We start from the raw sequence: 18,984 nt of genomic DNA on the forward strand, positions 1-18,984 counted from the left end.
ACCCCTTCTTCGCACTCCACCTCTCCCTCCACCCAGCTCAAATTTTCTTGGCCATGTCAAAAGTAAGACCCAGACAGCAATGAAGCACACAGACCCATTTTCTCTTCATTCTCCTGAAAACCATTCCATTTTATTCATCTTCAGGGAAAAGCATTGAAAGCATTTTTTTTTCTTTGAGTCAGACAAATGCTGTGGAAAACATGAAGCTATCTATCTGATCCTGGAATACTTGCAGCTACTCAACATTTATAGCTACGAGGCAATTCGTATAATTGCAAAGCAATTGATCGTAAATACTAAGCACTCTCATAATTCTTATAAATGGGCACGGTAAGATTGGAATCTTAAAACACTTAATCTCAAATCCGACTTCCTAAATGAAATACTATTAATCAATTCCAAACATTTTATTTCATGAAGTTATAAAAACACAGTAAAAATGTAACTACCGGTAAATAGAATGTAACATGGTAACCATTTTGTGCACACTTACGCTTATTACGGTTACTTGTAATTTGCGTTTAGCTTTGCCACCAGGGACAGTAGACAAAGAAGACTTTTACAACTACTGTAAGTGACCCAGTAAGCCACAGTAATAACAGTCGTTCTTCAAAGACGATAAACGATGCCTGTGAATATGGTTGTAATGTCTGTCTACTCGTGACGCTCAACGGCCATTGCTAGAGTCTTATAACACGTGGATGTTATTTTAAGCCCTTTGCCTGATGTGTCTGACTTTCTTCGTGAGAGCCAGACAAGTTTTCCATTGGCCCCGCGCTGGGGCAGTCATGATCGTACTCAGTGAATTATGCCGAGCAAACAAATGCTTGTCAAAAATCAGTGCAATTCTCTTCTTTTGACAGCTACCAAACAGTTATGATTTTATGTCACCTACAAATTCAGCCATAGAATAGTTTTGATGTCTCTGCAGAAACAGTAACAAAACCACAGACGAGCACAGTTCCACTGGTATGTGAAGGTTTTTTTCACTCGTAGAAAGTTATTTTAGCAAATGACTTAATGAAAGTAAAACTGTCAAAAAAGTTGAAAAGTTGTAACATTATTTCATCACTATGTGAAAATAAGTTCATCATTTCCTCACTACCGTATATGATGCCTGTGCTAATAAGTGTAGACTGTGTAAATTTCTTGTGGTTTCTTATTTTCAAAGTTTCCTGTCCTTCTGGCAGACACAACAAAGCTTCCTGCTCAAAGCTTCATGGGGGAGTGGACACGGCAACACAATGGCTACCATCTGGGCATTCTGAAGCTCGGCCCTCTGAAGTGGAGCTGCAGAGCTTGGCAACTTCAAACAATGGGAGGGAGATCCGGGCACCAGAGAGAGCAAAGAATGGACTATTCTTCACCAGGGAAAACAATTCCGTACTAGGTTTTCCTTTAGCGTTACACAGTACTGTCATAAACAGATGGAGAGCTGGAAAATGGACACTTACCCAATGTGGTTTGTCCTCAAAGATATCTCAAGCTCCCTTAAGACTTTGGTAGACTCTTGTACCCTTCTGCGGAACTTCTGCGAGACACATTTCGAGCACACTGTTCATTTACTGTGTACGTATACACTTTTGGGCAGCTGGTTGGATATGTTGTTGTTAAAAGTGCTCCTCACCTTCCTAGTGACGCCAGGGTCTAAGTAGCCTCGTATTTTCTGGATGTACGTGTGAGGTGGATTCTTTACTTGAAATCTCTCCTGTGGGCCAAACAACACATATGCATCTGGGTTTATTTGTTCATTAACTTGAGTATATCGAAGGAGTGTGGAAATCGAACGTACCTGGTCACAAATCAAGTCCCACTTCTTCTCATTGTCATACTGCCTGAGGAGGCGGGCTTTGTCTGGAGGCAGGTTCATAGAATTCTGAAAAAAAAAATAGACATAGATTAAAAAACTAAACAAAAAACAAAGCTTATAGCGTCTGTGCAACATCTGGCATAATGGCAAAGGTTCAACTTTGATGTGTCAAGGACACATCAAACACATGGAAAAAAAAACAACCACATGGGAACATATTCAAACAATGGGGGATTTTAATTTGGATGATTAGAGCACTTGTTTAACCCTGCCTCAATGTTATACAAATTGATTAATCAATTTAATTTGAGTGAAAAAAAAAAGACAATCCTTGTCTTTAAATGACTGTGGTGTATGAAAGTACTGTATACCAAATGTAAAACACAATGTAATTTTTAATAGTGGCTCTATTATTGTATCAAAACATAGATGTTTGAGCATGAAACTTTTTGGTGAATTGTTCAGCAGGTTGAGTTAAATGCATGGAACATTTTGCTCAATCTAACCCAAAACTTGCCAGTAAAGTCATATATATGTGTTCATCTTACAGTTCATAATGGCTGAGTGGGCGTCAGGAACTTTATAGCCTACGCTACCAACGTCAGAGCCAGATTTAAATTTGGGGGACTTTTATGATTATCTCACTTCCTGTGTTGACATTCAACATCATACCACCGGAGGCGGTCCTCAGTCTCGGTGCGTGTCTAAGTTCTGAGGCCGCGCTTGCCCTTGAACCAACACAACCACAATCAGGACCAACAGCCGTCATGTAATCCTGCAATCATGTACACCACACCTCTCCATAAAGCAGGTTTGCTTAAATGGAACTCAAGCGGCTGTTTTCGGAGTTTGAAAATGTATATATGTTTTTTCTTCTTGGTGATGTTTTGGGACTAGAGTGATCCAAACTGTAAACATGATCATCTTTAAAAAAACTTGAGGGTGCACTCGTGTCCCTCATTTACTCCCACACGCAATGCCCTGCCAAGCAAAAACCACACATGACTCGACAATTTGACCTTAAACTCGTGATTATAAAACACAACCTCAATCTAGAGCGCAACACGCTGATGTGTGAACCCAAGATGTCCACATACTGTAGCTGGTCATCATGTGTTAACGTATGTGGAAAAACATGTGTTCTCATGACAGTTACTGGAATAAGATGAGAGCTTTTTCAGATGATTTTTGCAAAGTGGAACCACATTGCTCGCTCATGAATCATGTTATCTGCAGTGAACCAAAACCCATCGCTTTTGCTTCCAGGTCACTTTATTTGGTGCACTTGCACATCTGGTGATCTTTAACACACATTCAATATTTGATTTTGAAGATATAATGTACATTTCAAAATACCATTATTGTCCATCCGTCTCTCTTCCGGGGGGGATCCACAGGCCTTCCCAAACAGCTGAGAGACTTAACCTCGCTGGAGTGTCCTGGATTGTCCTTCCGGTGGGACAGTCCCTGAACACCTCACCAGGAAGACATCCAGGAGGCATCCTAACCAGATGCCCAAGTCACCTTTACCGGCTCCTCAGAGCAGCACCGCAACTCTGAGCCCATCCCGGACGGCCGAGCTTCTCAGAGATCAGACTCCATCTCTGAAGTGGACTGTTACCGGAGCCCAAGCCGTGTGTGGAGGCGAGTCCGACTATATCTAGTCAGAACTTCTCAGCCTCGCGCACCAGCTCAGGGTCCTTCCCTGGCAATGAGGTGATGTTCCATGTCTCAAGAGACTTTGTTGCCAAAAAGTTGCAGCAATAATTGCTCTTCATCTGCAAACCCAAACGACTCCCAAATCACTAATGTACAAATGTTTCGCTTTATTTAGTGGTATCCATGTTGTACTAGCCTTCTGTTTGGCGTGAGTATGAAATAAATAAGAGGAATGTGGAGGCTACAGGAACAAATGAGGGCCAAACTCGCCGCAGCAAAAAGGTAAATCACAAAGTAAAATAGCAATTTTATTAAGTCTTAAATCATCTTCAAAACATTTTAGAATTGATCTGGAAAATCATTAAATCGCCCAGGCCTAGTAGTAACAGCTCAATATTATCCATACATACGATTGAAGTTTAAGTTAAAAACCACTGGAAGCTACCAGTGACACACTGATGTTACATGTTGATAAAAACAGTTTAACAAAAAACACACAGGAGGAAAAAATAAAGAGAGAAGCAACCTGCATATCAGATGTGTGGTGTTAGAACTAAATTTTAACAAAATTTGCTTATCCAATCAAACCAAATTCCACAAATTCCTTTTTCAAAGTAGTACTAGGAAACATCCTACCTCCATCTAGCTCAGCATCCTCAATGTTTTTTTTCATTACTATCTTCACATCATTAACAAAAGGCAGATTTGATGTGTAGTTCAGAGACAATATGAACATTTGTCATTATATATATATATATATATATATATATATATATATATATATATATATATATATATATATATATATATATATATATATATATATATATATATATATATATATATATATATATATATATATATATGTGTGTATAGTACAGATAACAAACTCAGTCTTTGTCTTGTTGTCTCGGCCAGTCATGCATACTAAAACACAGGCAAACAGCCTATTGTGTACTTACTCATTTCTGAATAAGTGAAATGAGGAGACATACACATAATTAATTGAACAAACCATCATCAGATGTACTTTTACCTGGCTTGAAATGATGAACAAATTAATAAGGGGGTTAAAAGCAGAGCCTCTGTGGATGATATAGTCGAGTCACAGAACAACCTGCTGGCTTTTCATACATTCATGTCAGTTGGCGCCTGGGGCACAAATGTGTGTCAGGTTAGACAGCTGAATTGGGTGGAAAATAACAATAACGAAATTAAAAGGTAAGATGAAGAGGTCAAAAAGCACAGAGGAGATTTCCTTCAGGACCTGGTAGATGTCATTTCAGCCAAGTAACTGAATTTAGTTAACTTAATTTTATTTTCCGGAACAAATACAATTCTGCACTTCCTGTGTTTATATGAAGCAAAAAAAGAAGCAAGGGGGATGGCAGATATGTTTTCTTTCTTGTTTGGCTCATTTTGAAGGGTAAAATACTACAGAAATGTGAACAATTTGTAGCGCTTGTGATGTATTACCCACGCATTTCTCATCCAAAGAGGCCCTTCTGCTCTGACCTGACTCTATTCAATGCGAAGCTTTGTTTTGATTTGGTGTCATGCCATTCCCATCCCTTTGACATTTGAGACATTTTTTGTCCTTATAGAAAATGGCTAACAATAACTGGTGGGCAGGGTTGTAGTTTGCCCCCTGCTACTATTCAGAGCAGCTCAAACGCATTGCAAGTACTGCGTGCAACCTGATGAACAGGTTTCATTACTGACACTATCTCTTCCAATCACTATTGTAAGACACCAGTGAAGCAACTTGGGAGACACAACACCACATGCTTTTTTTTTTTAAACAAATGTAGTTCTTTTCTGTTTATATATATAAAAAGCACCAAATATATGTAGTAATGTGACCTCCTCTTACACATCCTGTTTTATCATGTACAGTACATTACATTGTATAGCATGCCATGTGGTGACAGTTATTGGGCAGAGCAATGTTAGTCAATATCAAAATTGAAATTCATCCACGTGTGATGTTTTGCTTTGTTGGTTAGCATTAAGCTAAGCAGACTTCCCTTACAGAAAGCTATGCAGTTTTAAAAACACTACTTCAACTGGGAGTGGCTTTAAACATATTGAAGACCCTTGAGGAATTCTTCACCATTTGCCAAACTGCTACTTACATCGCTAACACCATTTTTTTTTTCTGGCATCTCATAGCAACAAAATCAGAAAAATGACACCTGATTTATAGAAAAACATTTGAGTCTGTTTTTTCATGACCAGGATCTCTTAAAAATAAATTGTTTGCTGGGATTTTCCCCCGATGTGACACACCCTACAGAAAGTGTGAGTGGAAGACACAGATGTAGAGATGAATAGTAGATTCATGCTTGTTGTTATTGGCGCCTACATCACCCACATAAGAGCAATGTGAGCAGTAAAATGAAGACACCAGACAACTCACTGCTAAAATGTAATTTGGCACACCAGAACTAGTCTCAATGGGATAGGGTGATGAAAAGAAATAGCAAGTATTGTAATGCTAAGTGTGATGTGATGTAGTGTAATGCTAAGCATATGGAAAACAGACACATTGGTGAAGGAAAAAATTAGGTTTAAAAGGTAAAGCAGTTGAAGGGTTCAGGTTTGGTAGGAGAGGAGAGCGGTTGTGGGGGTGGGGGTGGACTTGGGTCTCCAATCATGCTCAGACCGCCACAAAAAAAAAGGGGGGGGGGGGGGGGGGGTAGTGCTGCGGTGCAAATGGGGAGTCAATTGGGCAAATCCAACTGCCCTAAAGTGGACGGCTCCCAAATCCGGTCTGATTTATGATGTTGCCTGAGCCGACTTTATGACCTTCAACTCCCGCTGGACGATCTCAGAGAGACGACTGGAAAGAAGGAGAGATGTTTTCCTACACGAACTTTCTTTGCTTTACACTTGAACAAGGGAGAAAAATCAACATACGTCAAACTAAGTCCAGCATTTTTCAATATTACAAACGGTATACGCGATGTTGCTACAGTATCCTACAGAAAAATGATTCTACCAAAAGCGATCTAAACTTTTCTGCGGTGTTTTTTTTTAATGAATAAAAATAGTCAGCTAAATATTAGGGCAACCGCTTACGGGTTTTTTTTCTTGAAACTTGTCAAGCTCCACCCCCAATCACCATGGTTTTTAAATTCACACTATCCATCTGCACAAGACATAATTGCCTCCACAAAACAAAGTCAAAGAGGTTTTAAGAAGATGACAAATTGTACTACAACTCTTAATCTTTTATGTATTTTTGTCAAAAGAATGTCCGAGACATTTTATTAAGCCACCCGGAACATATGATTCCTCCTTTTAACTCATCTTTGACCATTTATTTGGCCTTGACCATTTATTTCCATCACCATAATAGCTCCTAATATATTTTTACAGTATGCCGCTGGTGCGTTATCAGAGTTGGAAACACAAAGCGCGTTTCCCTTTTCTCACAGGGTAGATGTAGTTGTCATCAGCCTAGAGGGAAAAAAGTGGGCGGCTTCACTGTTCACGACACAGCAACTCAGACACGGACCCAGACGACCCGCTTTACCCCAAACAAATCCCAGCGTCTGTTCATCAGGGTGGGGTCCCGGAAAGAGGGGCTCTACTGGAAGAGGGATCAAGGAGACCGCAGTGAAAGATAGTCGTGCATGAGCTCATCTAACATCTTTATTGCACAGGTGTTGTCAGTTTTTTAACAAAACAACAATATTCTCATTTTTGATTTTGGGCTGACTAGCGGCAATTTCATGTATTGATTTATTTATTGTTAGTATTGTGCAATTGTATTTATACTTGACTGAGGGCTGCACAATTAATTGAATTTTAATCGCTATCGCGATATTGACTGCCACCATTAATTAAGATGATCTTCAGTGATATTGACATTTACATACATACATGTCAAATCAAGCACTTTGTCATCTTAGCACCAGGGTGACAATGCAAGGTTAAGACTTCAATAGACTTAAGAAATACCAAGCGAGCAAATCCAGCAGCAAGCAAGGGACAGCAGCAAGACTATGGCGTTATATTTGTGCCACAATTACGCACGCGCGGAAAAAAAATCGAGCGGAGAAAATCAAACAGAGCGAGCGAAAACAGATTTTGAGAGCAAGAAAAAAACTATTGAGCGCGTAATGATAAGAGTTTGAGCGCGCGCCGATGGAGTTTGAACACAGAAAAAGAAATTGCTCGCTCAAAATTCCTCTTTGCTCGCTCGGGATAGCCCTCTCTCGCTCAACATCTCGCTCTCGCTCGCGATACTCCTCTCTCCCTCGCTCAACATCGCGTTTGCTCAACATCGAGCTCTCGCTCGCTCGAGTCGTCCTCTGCGCTCGCTCAGTTCTGTTCACGCGTTACGTTTGTGCCACAAAACCAGCCAATCAGAGCTTGTAAAAGCACTTTGATTGACACAGCTTAGTATCCAATGAGATTGCTTGTACGCTATCCGTTGACGCACTCTCGTTTGCCCTGTGTTCACCCGAAAAGGGCAAACGAGTGTGCGTCAACACGGACTTGGGCTGGAGAATTACTTTTAATATTATTATTATTACTGTATTGTATCATTTGACAGAAATACCTTGTTAGTTTTTGTACTTTAATAATATAAGCCCACCCCTCCCGCCTACGTCGATGTGACGCACTCTCGTTTGCTCGTTCCGGGTGAACACAACAAGCAATCTCATTGGATACAAAGCTGTCAATCAATGTGCTTTTACAAGCTCTGATTGGCTGGTTTTGTGGCACAAACGTAACGCGTGAACAGAACTGAGCGAGCGCAGAGGACGACTCGAGCGAGCGAGAGCTCGATGTTGAGCAAACGCGATGTTGAGCGAGGGAGGGAGGAGTATCGCGAGCGAGAGCGAGATGTTGAGCGGGAGAATGCTATTGCGAGCGAGCAAAAAGGAATTTTGAGCGAGCAATTTCTTTTTCTGTGTTCAAACTCCATCGGCGCGCGCTCAAACTCTTATCATTACGCGCTCAATAGTTTTTTTCTTGCTCTCAAAATCTGTTTTCGCTCGCTCAGTTTGATTTTCTCCGCTCAATTTTTTTTTCCGCGCGTGCGTAATTGTGGCACAAATATAACGCCATACAAGACTTGCTTTATGACGCGTCCGTGAGAACCAGGTGGCTCCACGCGTCCGCGCGGTGAGATTTTCGGCCTTCTGGAATTTCTTTACTGCGCGGAAAACATGGCGGACGAACTATAGCTTATGGAAATTCGCCGGTACAAACACCTAATTCGGCTGAAAAAGACAACCTAAATACCGTAAGAAACTCTTGGCGAGCACGCACACTGGGGAGAAATGAAGAGTCTGTTTAAAAAAAAAAAAAAAAAGCTTAGAAGACGCTGAAGTTGGCTTCACTGCGTGCTCCTTAGATTTCAGCTTTCAATTCCACCTTAAAGGCTTTTAGATGGCAACGTTTCCCACATGTTTGCATGACAAAAGCCTCTGCTTTTTAATCACCACAACATATTGTTTATCAGTGTGACATTGCGTTTCTCACCCGATTCCTAATATATACCGTGCTTGAGTCAAATGTGGTTATTAATGTGCTTGTTTCTAAGTAGGCTTCATTTTTTTCATTGGTTTGCACTAAAGAAAGAAAGCTGTGTTGCCCTGTGTGCCAGATTTTTGCCATGTCCTGGTTTTAATTATAATTGACTTTATGTATTTATTTTAGTTTATTATTATTATTTGTAAATATCAAGCCTTGAAGTCTTTGTTATGTACTGCTTGTTTTTTTTTAAAAAAAGGGCAATAAACAGACATGTTTGCTCAAACGTGACGAATAATCGTGATTAATAATCGTGATTTTAATATTGACCAAAATAATTGTGATTATTATTTTGAAAATAATTGTGCAGCCCTAACTGGACTGTATGCCAAATCTGAAATGTCTATCCACTTTCCCATCTTCACCCCTACCTCCCATTCTCACGTTTTTGCTAAATATGTTGCTGTGTCCTTTTCTGTTCAGATTTTTTTTCATGGACTTTAGCGATGGGCCCAAGACTGGCTTGCCTGATATGACTCCTGTCAACAAGTGCAGGCAACAAGGAGGCATAGAAAACAGACTAGATATGCTCTATTAAATGAGCATATTTTAGACTATCAAATTAAGAAAAAATATTGTGAGAGCTATACAAGGGTTTTCTGGATGTAGTTATTTCCAGGGAAATTAAAGTTAGTAAAAAAGTCAAATATAGCACACGCCTACTGAAACGCACCAAATAAACACGCCAAGATGACAAATTGCACGTTCCTGGAAACAATGGGTGATCTAAGCTATGATGTCAACTGTTCAGATGATCTGTCAGAATGATATCAGACATATGATATGAATGTGAAGTAGCGCGACATCTACCATATACATAATACTGGCTTTGATGACTTAGAGCCATTGTTTGACTTTCAATTTTATCTCCCAATGGAAAAACAATCCGACGGGTAAGCACCATTTGTCGTCAGCCGTTGTCGTCAGCGCACTGCTTAGACTTCCTGAACATGTCAGCAAATCAAAAACTGACCTCCATGACAAACTTCAGGTTGGTTCTCAAGCTGAGCCCTGTAATATGACCGCACATATCTTTGCACATCGAACAGAACAATGTGTAAATGAAATGCGCTTATTCCTGCATGGAGCGAGGAGCTGAGTGTGAGAAAACACTGCCCCCCTTTCTTTGAGCAGACATCTGATCAGGTTATCGCCCTTTGGATTTGTAATCTGAACTAGGCGGTCACAACAAAGTGGGAATCTTACACAAAGACGCTCAAACTGTAACCAAACAAAGTCGACGCTCCTGAGAGTTCCTACACCTCTTGATCCTTGTTGGCAAACAAATCACTGGAATACTCAGAAGCTTGTTTAGCAATATGTTGACAGTGTCAGCGCAGGAATGTCATTTATATGCAAATCTATTATGAGTAATGGGGGCTGTCCAGAATAGTCTAATTGTCAACTTCCCTACAATAATGTTTTTGGGCTTGCTGTCGTCTACTCACTGATCAAGTATTTTTGGCCTGAGGAGAAGACATAGCAGAGCCACTACCAGCATCCGATGAGTACACTGAATAAAATCAGTCCATCATCTTATTTGATTTACAGATTGATTGTCTTTGATTACTGAATGTTCATCTTCAGTTAAATGAGGGAAAAGTAGTAGGTGAAAAAGCCAGCCAGGATTTTGAACAACTTTTCAAACACCACCACTCAAAGTGGAAGGACAGCAAGAATAATTTCACTGCACGCCAGGAGGCCTATCATTCTTTGCATTGTCCACTCATTACCGATCATGTTTATCATCATTAGGATGGCAGATGGAACTGGGGAAACATTGAAAATTTTCATTGACCACAGCCTATTTATGTGATCTTTGTTGGATAAAGTTTGAAACAACGCACAGTAATAACACTTATTACACCAAAAGCAGTTGCCTGTGAATACAGAGGAAGCACACTTGTTAAGTGCTGTTTTGGCACATTTCAGAAAAGTAGACTGTTCAAATTCTTCCTTGCGGATAATTAATATTGTGCACCCTTGATTGTTAGTCAGGGAAAATTTGATTGAAAAGTAACCCATAATTACCAACTACAACACGTATCTGTTTGATTCAATGAAGAACTATTTACCCATCTAACCCTCCTGAAGGTCTGGCAGTGGACAAAGCCACAGATAGATGCCTGCATCTTTTTCTAATAAGCGTTGCAGTCTAATTTGGGAAAAGAGAAATGCGCAATGATTCTGTAGTCAAAGACAACACTGATTGACACTTTCCCCTCTCACATCAGTTTCCTCAAGTTGATGACTTGCCTCACTTTCTTCAGCAAAATCGATCTCATTCGGGTGACGAGATGGTGAACGTTTCCTTATTATTGCCTTTCATTTTGCCGACGAATTGAAGTTTCACTTGTTTACCTCTAAGAGTGACAAAAAGAAGGTCTGATAGCGTATTTGTCCTTTCAGACGAGCAAGCTGGCTAGTTTCAAGCTAGTTATCATCACAAGTGTTTTTGAAGGCCAAGTGATAAGGAATCAAATATCAGGAGCTGAAAGTCCTGACCGAGCCAGATGTCTGTGGAGCTCTGAGTGTACAGCAAGTGAACCTGAAAGGCCGTTTAGAGCGAGGCCTTTAATCAACTGGCATCCTAAACCAAAGAAAATCTGGGAAACGTGAAAAGAAGCATAAAGGAATGAGTTAAAAATAACTGTAGGGTTCGCTCATGAATAAGAGACAGGAAGTGTTCCTTCATTCCTGTGAAGCCGACATCCTGTTTGTTCTCCTCTGTGTGTCCAAGCGAGGCTGAGGGAAGCCCCCGCCGCCAAATGATTTTCACAAGGAATGACAAGAATGCAGGTACATGAGCGCCTCAATTACTCATGTCAGACATGCACTTTGACAAGCTGCCCAGTTAAAAAAAAAAGGTCAGCCAGAGACATGGAGCAACAAATTTAATCCCATAGTATGCTGGGAAAAGAGCCCAATATTTCAAAGGCAAAAAAAAATAAAATGTAGTGAAGCAGACAAAACTGCCTTTTGTTTCACAACTTTCCAAAACTGTGAGAAATAACACAGAACACACATCACTACTGGGCCACAAAACTGCAATGCATTGTCTTTTTTAAATGACGTATGAGAACAATTCCACGTTTTAAAAAAAAAGTGTACAGGAGCACAAAAGGCAGCAGGGGGACGAGCCCCCCTTTCTGTAACAACAGCGTCTGACAAAGTCCTCATTGTACTGGGAAAGGAAACCACTTCTCCAACCTACTGCCTTGCAGTGTGCAGATGCATCAGAGTAGCTATTATGCACTTATTATTTATCAATAAGAGAATATTGTCAAACCTCGGCGTGTGCGGCCGGGTCCGCGTCTTGACGCGACTGAGCCTGCACACAAAGCCACACGTTGAGCGATGACTGCAGACAAGCTGCATCTGCTCAGCCGTGCACTTTAACCTGACCTCTGCTTTCCAAATAACTGCGAAGACAGAATTACAGAAGCACTAAAATTGCCCATAAAACATGGCCCACTTGGGGAATTGCAGCCCGAGGGCGCTCATACCCAGGTGGACGGCTAAAAGCCAGAGTTAACTGCAATCCCCCAACTCCCATAATCCGCCTCTTCCTCTGAGGACGCGGCGGTGGGCGCCTGAGCCAGATGTGTACACGCAACGGACGGATCGAGAAGAGGCGGAGTGGAGTGTGCGTGAATGAGAAAAAAAAAGTATGAACGGCAAAAATAATTCTAATCTAGGTTCATGCTCAGTAAACACTTCTCGCATCTTGACTTCATTGGTTCCACTAATCAGACAGCCGCGGCTTTCTTCGTTTTTGAAGAAGCAGCAAGTGAGTCACGCTGTAGGTATTGAACCTCCTCCGTGCGGATTGCGCATGATGCAATTGGATGTCAGCGACTGCGCTGGCACTGGAGTAGTGTGACCAATCAGTTAGGATGCTCCATGTGTCAGGCAGAAACTAAAACTGTTCCCATGGCATGTAGCTTCCTCAGCAAACAACTGAATCTATGTGCGCTGCTTGAAAAAGCGGGGAAAGAAAACATTGGTAAAGTCATTACCACTGAGAACAGTGGCAGGCAGCCATGCAGTTCAAAGGAAAATTTCCCTCTCTGAGCACTCCTGCAGCTTGAGTCCCGACTAGACCGCAGGAATCCAGCGGTGGACGGCACGGCGAAAGGGGATGCCAGACGTGCACCTTTGAAAGTGCCACCCACTCCTCTCACATCATTTTCATAAGCGTCGTCTCATATGGAGAAGCTTATTTTTGAGCCGCGGTGGGTTCTGGGAACGAGGACGTCGGAAACACTGACTGGCTGAACGAGCCAGGGATTGTGTTTCAATTGAGCAAGTGAGTAAGAGTTACCGGCGCGTCGTCAAAACTACAAATACCACTGAGCAGTGGCCGCAACTACGCATGGGTATACCACCCGATTGATTAATTTCGGAGGACTGTTAGAAATCAATTGTCGTTTTAAAGCAAGTAAGGCAAAATCATGTCAAACAAACAGAACGTATCCAGTCCGAAAGGCAGTGGAATCAATTTTAAAATCCCGCTGCTGGTCGATAAATCACTCAATGAAACCACTAAATGGTTTTGGTCCTATATACAGATTTAAAAAAAGTAGGTCTGCGATTGGCCAGCAACCAGGCCAGGGTGTCCCCCTCCTACTCCCCGAAGACTGCTGGGATAGACACCAGCAAGCCTGCAACCCTTGTGAGGATAAGCGGCCGTAGAAAATGGACGGATGGACCAACTAGGTCCCTGAGGTCTGTAGAGTAGGGCCAACTAGTGTAGTAGTAGACTAGTAGTCGTGGACTAGTCCAATACTGTATCTATGATTAAGGTATTTCAAAACAGTTTTAAAAACATGTTTTTCAAACACCTGTTCTCACATTGTAGGTTATTTTAGCAATTTTAATTCGCCACTTCATGTCTTTACTTTGATTTTAAACATCTTCAGATCTGTAGGTTATGTTCTGTGTTTTGTGTTGTTGTATTTTGTCATGTTCAAAGCCTTGAATTGGGTTTGGTTTTTGTTTCAATTCTTGTGTGATAGTGTTCTAACCATGTTTTCTGGTCCCCTTGTGTCAATGTCTCTTTAGTTTGATTGTATTCACCGGTTGTCGTCAACCCGTTCCCTTGTGTCAGCCAATCGGTTCCCTGCATCACTTGTATCATGTCCAGGTGTTCATCTTTGTCCCATCAGTTTGGATTGTATTTAGTTTCCTGTTTCCTTTCAGTTCTTGGTGGGTCATTGTTTGATGTCGCTGTCATTATGTCATTGTCTCCCACCTAATTTGTCACTGTATGCTCTTGGAGTTCCGCTCCGGTTTTTCCCATGACTTTTTTGAGTTTCTTTTTTTACTAAGTAGATTCCTGACTTTTGGTTGTTACTTTATTTTGCTTAATGTTTTTTTTTAACTTCTCTATTTTTCTTCCTCTGAGTGCCTTGTTTCCCTTGTTTTCATCTTTGCGATTAAATTACGTTTTGTGTGAGTTTACAACGGCCTCGTCGGATTGCTTCCCAGCATTTGGGTCAACAACCACCACATCCTCCTCAACCCCACCAATTCAGACACTGTAAATGGTTTTATAGGTCATACTTTTAGTTTTGTGACACATGAGTTACTTTTGCATAAAATCTGCTTTACAAATAGTTATCTTGCCATGGTATGTGTTATAGCAAATGTTTAATCATAAGATATTATTATAGATATATATATGTATATATATATATATATATATATATATATATATATATATATATATATATATATATATATAGATATTATAGATTTTAATCTATAAGATATTTATCTCATTCACTGCCGGCACAGGAAAGAAATATTCTTGACATAGCTGTCTATGGCAGTGAATGAATCAATTTATTCATTACCAGCCAAGTAAAAAAAAGATACTTGGTATCTATACTACGACTACAGTTTGTGGTATTGAATGAGTTCATACTGATTAGGCAGGTTATTTTTCCTGTAATTTATTGAAATGTGCATTCATACATTTTACTAACCAATCATAAGAAGGAGATCGATCTCTGTTAGCAACCGGTCTTCAGCAAAATAGTCCTGACATTGGTAGGTGCATTTTCCTAACTCCTAACTAAAGGCATCTGATCCGAATAATAGTGTTTAGAGAACATTGTCTCGGACAAATAATATGCTCATCCAAATTTTGAACAACATTATGGTGTATAATTGTTCTTTTACTTGTAGTGAATAATGAAGCTATACCTAATGAAGTAGCCAGTGAGTGGAGTGGGAAGAAGATACTTCATTGCAAATCAAAGGAAGGAAAATGACACACATCTGTTTCCAGCCACAGAAGATACATGTGAGGGGCAAAACGAAGCAAAAACAAAGGATTGGGAGCTTGGCATGCGGTTCATTTTCAGGAATCCAACCAACCCCTTCTTCACCGTCTACTGTTGAGGGGTTCTGTTCGAGTCATTAGGGCAGCAATATTTCTACACCAGGCGAAGCCCGCTGCATACATGACATCATTCTGGGCTGCTGTCATCCCCTTGGGAGATCCGTATTCTTTTGTCCAGGAGGATGGGCAGTCACACTGGACACACACATCCTATTCGCACCAGAGTACCATCATGCAACAGGCAAAGGTGCAGCAGGGAAGAGAAAGATTGAAACTACCCTTCTGTGAACTACTGCTTTGATAGCAGCTACCAAAACATACAGCGGGAAGCAATCCGCTTAATTTAGAATATTTTGGTTGAAGTATAAAAAAAGAAGCAAACTCATTGCCAGATGAAAGAACGGTGAGCTTGTCTTCCTGGAAAAGAATCTCAACTGATGAACCTCTATCTGACATTCAAGAGGAGAGCAGGCCACCATTGTTTGATAAGACACCGAAAATATACAAGCTTGTTTCGCTTTCCCACAAAGTGAAGGAAACGTGTCGCTATGCTACTTTTAGGAGCAGGGTGGAGAACCTGTGACAGAAACACAACATAAATATTGAGTCTGCTGCCCTCTTGCCTAGAAATCTTCTCTGCGTGGCTGCACATAATAACAGTGACAGACTTGAAGTTGTGAGTGTACGTGCACTTTGGTGATAAAAGTGGGGATTTCGAGATTTGTTTGGTGGCGACACCATGACTACGGACTGACGTGTGTGACGCCGTCGGTCACATGCAAATAGTACAGTCGTGTAAATGACTCAAGCAGTAAGTTTTGTAATATGTCTGTCATCTTTTAGACAAACTTGGACAAGCAGGTGCTCACTGGATTTTTGCAGATCTCATGTTAACCTGGACCTCAAATTGATTACATAAATTCATTCTTGGAAAAATTATGTCATAGTTCGACTCATCGTATCCAACTGTATCTGTATTTTTTCTCTCCAGCCTTGGAACAGTCTGATTACCTTAACGTCTAATAATCGAATTGAAAAGAAAAACGGTACATTGAGAATGTCTCCTATTTCTCATAGTGAAAAAAAAAGTTTGTTTCTTTACATGAATTAAAGGTTTAACGTATAGACAGGTGGAGCCTATGAGGACATGCAACTACTATGCCAAATAAAAGGAATCAGACAATTAAAAAAGCTACCCACTTGATACATTAAAAAAGGTTTGAAATATTGTGGAAATTTCCTCACTTTGTCATGAATAGTAAAACAACACTTTGAGGAGGGAATCAAAAAGAGAGAGGGGGGGGGGGGGGGGGGGGGGGGGAACCAAGTGTTTCCATTTTAGAAAGCCCCTAAACTTCACACTGGACGTGTGTCACTCGACAGCAGAAGTGGGTGTTGACTGAGAGCTCGTCATTACAACAGCTCCATTTCATTGTGTTGAATGTGTGCATGCGCGTGCGTGCGCGCTCAAGAGTTCTTGTTTGTTTGTTTGTTTTACGTTTAGTCTCACACAAAACGTGGCGATGTGCTCGTTTAATAGTCATGTGACAACCCTCCTGTGCTGTATGTATACTGGGGAGGGGCGTCCGTGTGTGTGTGTGGGGGGGGGGGGGGGGGGGGGGGGGGGGGGGCGCACTCGCTCCCCACTTGCGTCGTGCTGCGCTCACTGTTGCAGCCAAATGCTGAGTTGTCTGACTTTTTGAGGGAGACAAAAGAACCACAGAAGAGGGGGGAACACAGGCATTAAAAGGGGCGGGCCAGCTCACACTCAGATCTACTCTCGTTTCAAATACAAATAGTTTATCATTAAAACAAAACAAAACTATTGTTTCAATGGCCAATGCTTTGCAATTCTTTCAATTGCAACAAAGGGCTAATGAGGGAGCACGCGTGAGGTTAACGACAAAGTTTTTACACTTTCAACGCCCTGGCAGTTTGGTTCTGACACCGTAATGACATGGTGAAAAGCACAACTCACCAAAACGATGGCGAACTTCTCCTCCAGCTCGGTGGGGTCCGGCATGGGCACCTTCAGGGGCATAATGTGATGCTTCATCTCCGACTGGCCGTCCACACTTTCAATATTACCCATTTTAATTTTAACAGCAGTGTCGTATCCTCTTTATTATACTATACTTTAAAAACTTTGTGAACTTAATCCAGAACAGGTAATTATCGGTACAAAAAAATCTACCAAAATCTCCCAGTGATGCGATCAGCGTAATAATCCAAAGGATCTTCTTCTCCCACGTAAAAATTGACAGCGCAGTAGTCTCGTTTTGCTAAGTCCGAAAGCCATTTATTCGCGCGTTTACAGTCCACACGTCTTTGGTACTGTTTTCCGCTACAGGCTCAACTTTCCGCTTTTCGGTCCGCGGGTGTTTTCGCGTCTAGGTTTCAAACTCGCGAGCAGCACTTGAGAAGTTGCAGCTTGATTTCTTTCTTGGCCTCGATGTGTTTCCATTCATTATTGTTGTGTGATCCTGATTAGGCTCCGTACACCAGAAGGCGGGGCTTCTGTCGCTATTGGTCCAAGCACATGCCAATTCCGCCTCCAGCTGCCCCCGCCTTTTACATCTGCATCTTGCAGCTGGACACAAATTGCGTGGCATATTGGCGCCACCTGGCGGGAACAAGAGTTTATCGCCTTCTCGGGAGACACTGGGAGCGGTGCGACAAGCGTCAAGTGTCTGGTTTACGTCTGTTAAACAGATTGGCTATCGCTGTGAAAAACATTAAAACATTTGGTAATTTAGACAAAAAAAAATCAACATTTGTTTGTCCCTCCGCATCCCTGTTCTTTTGTGAAAACCCGAATTCATTTTCCTCTCAGGGCGGCTCTCTTTCCGAATAATTTCAGCACATGCGCAATAAAACGACGCAATAGACATACAAGACATGCAACGCGGAAACCGAGCAATCGTAATAAGTCAATAAACTTAATTATTAGTTTTCCTGAAAACCACAGGCCACCTTGCAAATGCTTGTTTTTTTTTTGCGTAAGTCCGTGCCTGGTCTTACGGCACTATTTCCAATATGGCGACAGGCGAATTTATTTAAAGATAAATAAATAGTAGCCCCCAAGAAATGAGAGAGGTCCTCCTTGCATTGTACCGTATGCATGTGAGCATTTCACTATCCCCCAAACTACATTTTAGGAGGTGGTTTATAAAAGCCACTCAGCAGGCCAAACCATACAGTTACCTCTCTTAACATCCCTGGCTAAACTATTCTCCTCCACAATATACAAAAATCTTACAAAAGATGAGATGCGTTGAAAAATAAAGTCGAGTATCACTCATACTTCCTTGACACTAATTAGCTTTACTTTGGCGAAATCTTGTGGAATTTTAAGGCATTGCAGTCAGAGTCCGAGGATACACTCGATCACAAGTTTGAAAATGAGGAACGCAATTCCCTTATATATATATATATATATATATATATATATATATATATATATATATATATATATATATATATATATATATATATATATATATATATATATATATATATATATATATATATATATATATATATATATATATATATATATATATATATATATATATATATATATATATATATATATATATATATATATATATATCCC

The 18,984-nt window shown here is 40.9% G+C and overlaps 1 protein-coding gene across 6 annotated transcripts in view; it reads right to left on the reverse strand.

Moving 5' to 3' along the window:
- fmnl3 (formin-like 3) overlaps positions 1 to 17,804 on the reverse strand; it is a 34,427-nt gene extending 16,623 nt beyond the window's left edge. For all 6 annotated transcript variants that reach the window (XR_015864752.1, XM_088407770.1, XM_088407768.1 and 3 more), the window contains exons 1-4: positions 17,347 to 17,804; positions 1,793 to 1,876; positions 1,628 to 1,708; positions 1,455 to 1,531 (exon numbers count right to left, since the gene is read on the reverse strand). Coding sequence is in view for 5 of the 6 variants with exons in the window: in XM_088407770.1 (XP_088263896.1) it covers positions 1,455 to 1,531; positions 1,628 to 1,708; positions 1,793 to 1,876; positions 17,347 to 17,460 (356 nt within the window). In the remaining variant the exon portion in view is untranslated. The remainder of the gene's footprint in view (positions 1 to 1,454; positions 1,532 to 1,627; positions 1,709 to 1,792; positions 1,877 to 17,346) is intronic.
- Between the last annotated feature and the right edge of the window lie 1,180 nt (positions 17,805 to 18,984).

The sequence above is a fragment of the Hippichthys cyanospilos genome, chromosome 2, assembly GCF_059441005.1.
Source record: "Hippichthys cyanospilos isolate Australia breed blue-spotted pipefish chromosome 2, RoL_Hcya_1.0, whole genome shotgun sequence".
Taxonomy (NCBI): domain Eukaryota; kingdom Metazoa; phylum Chordata; class Actinopteri; order Syngnathiformes; family Syngnathidae; genus Hippichthys; species Hippichthys cyanospilos.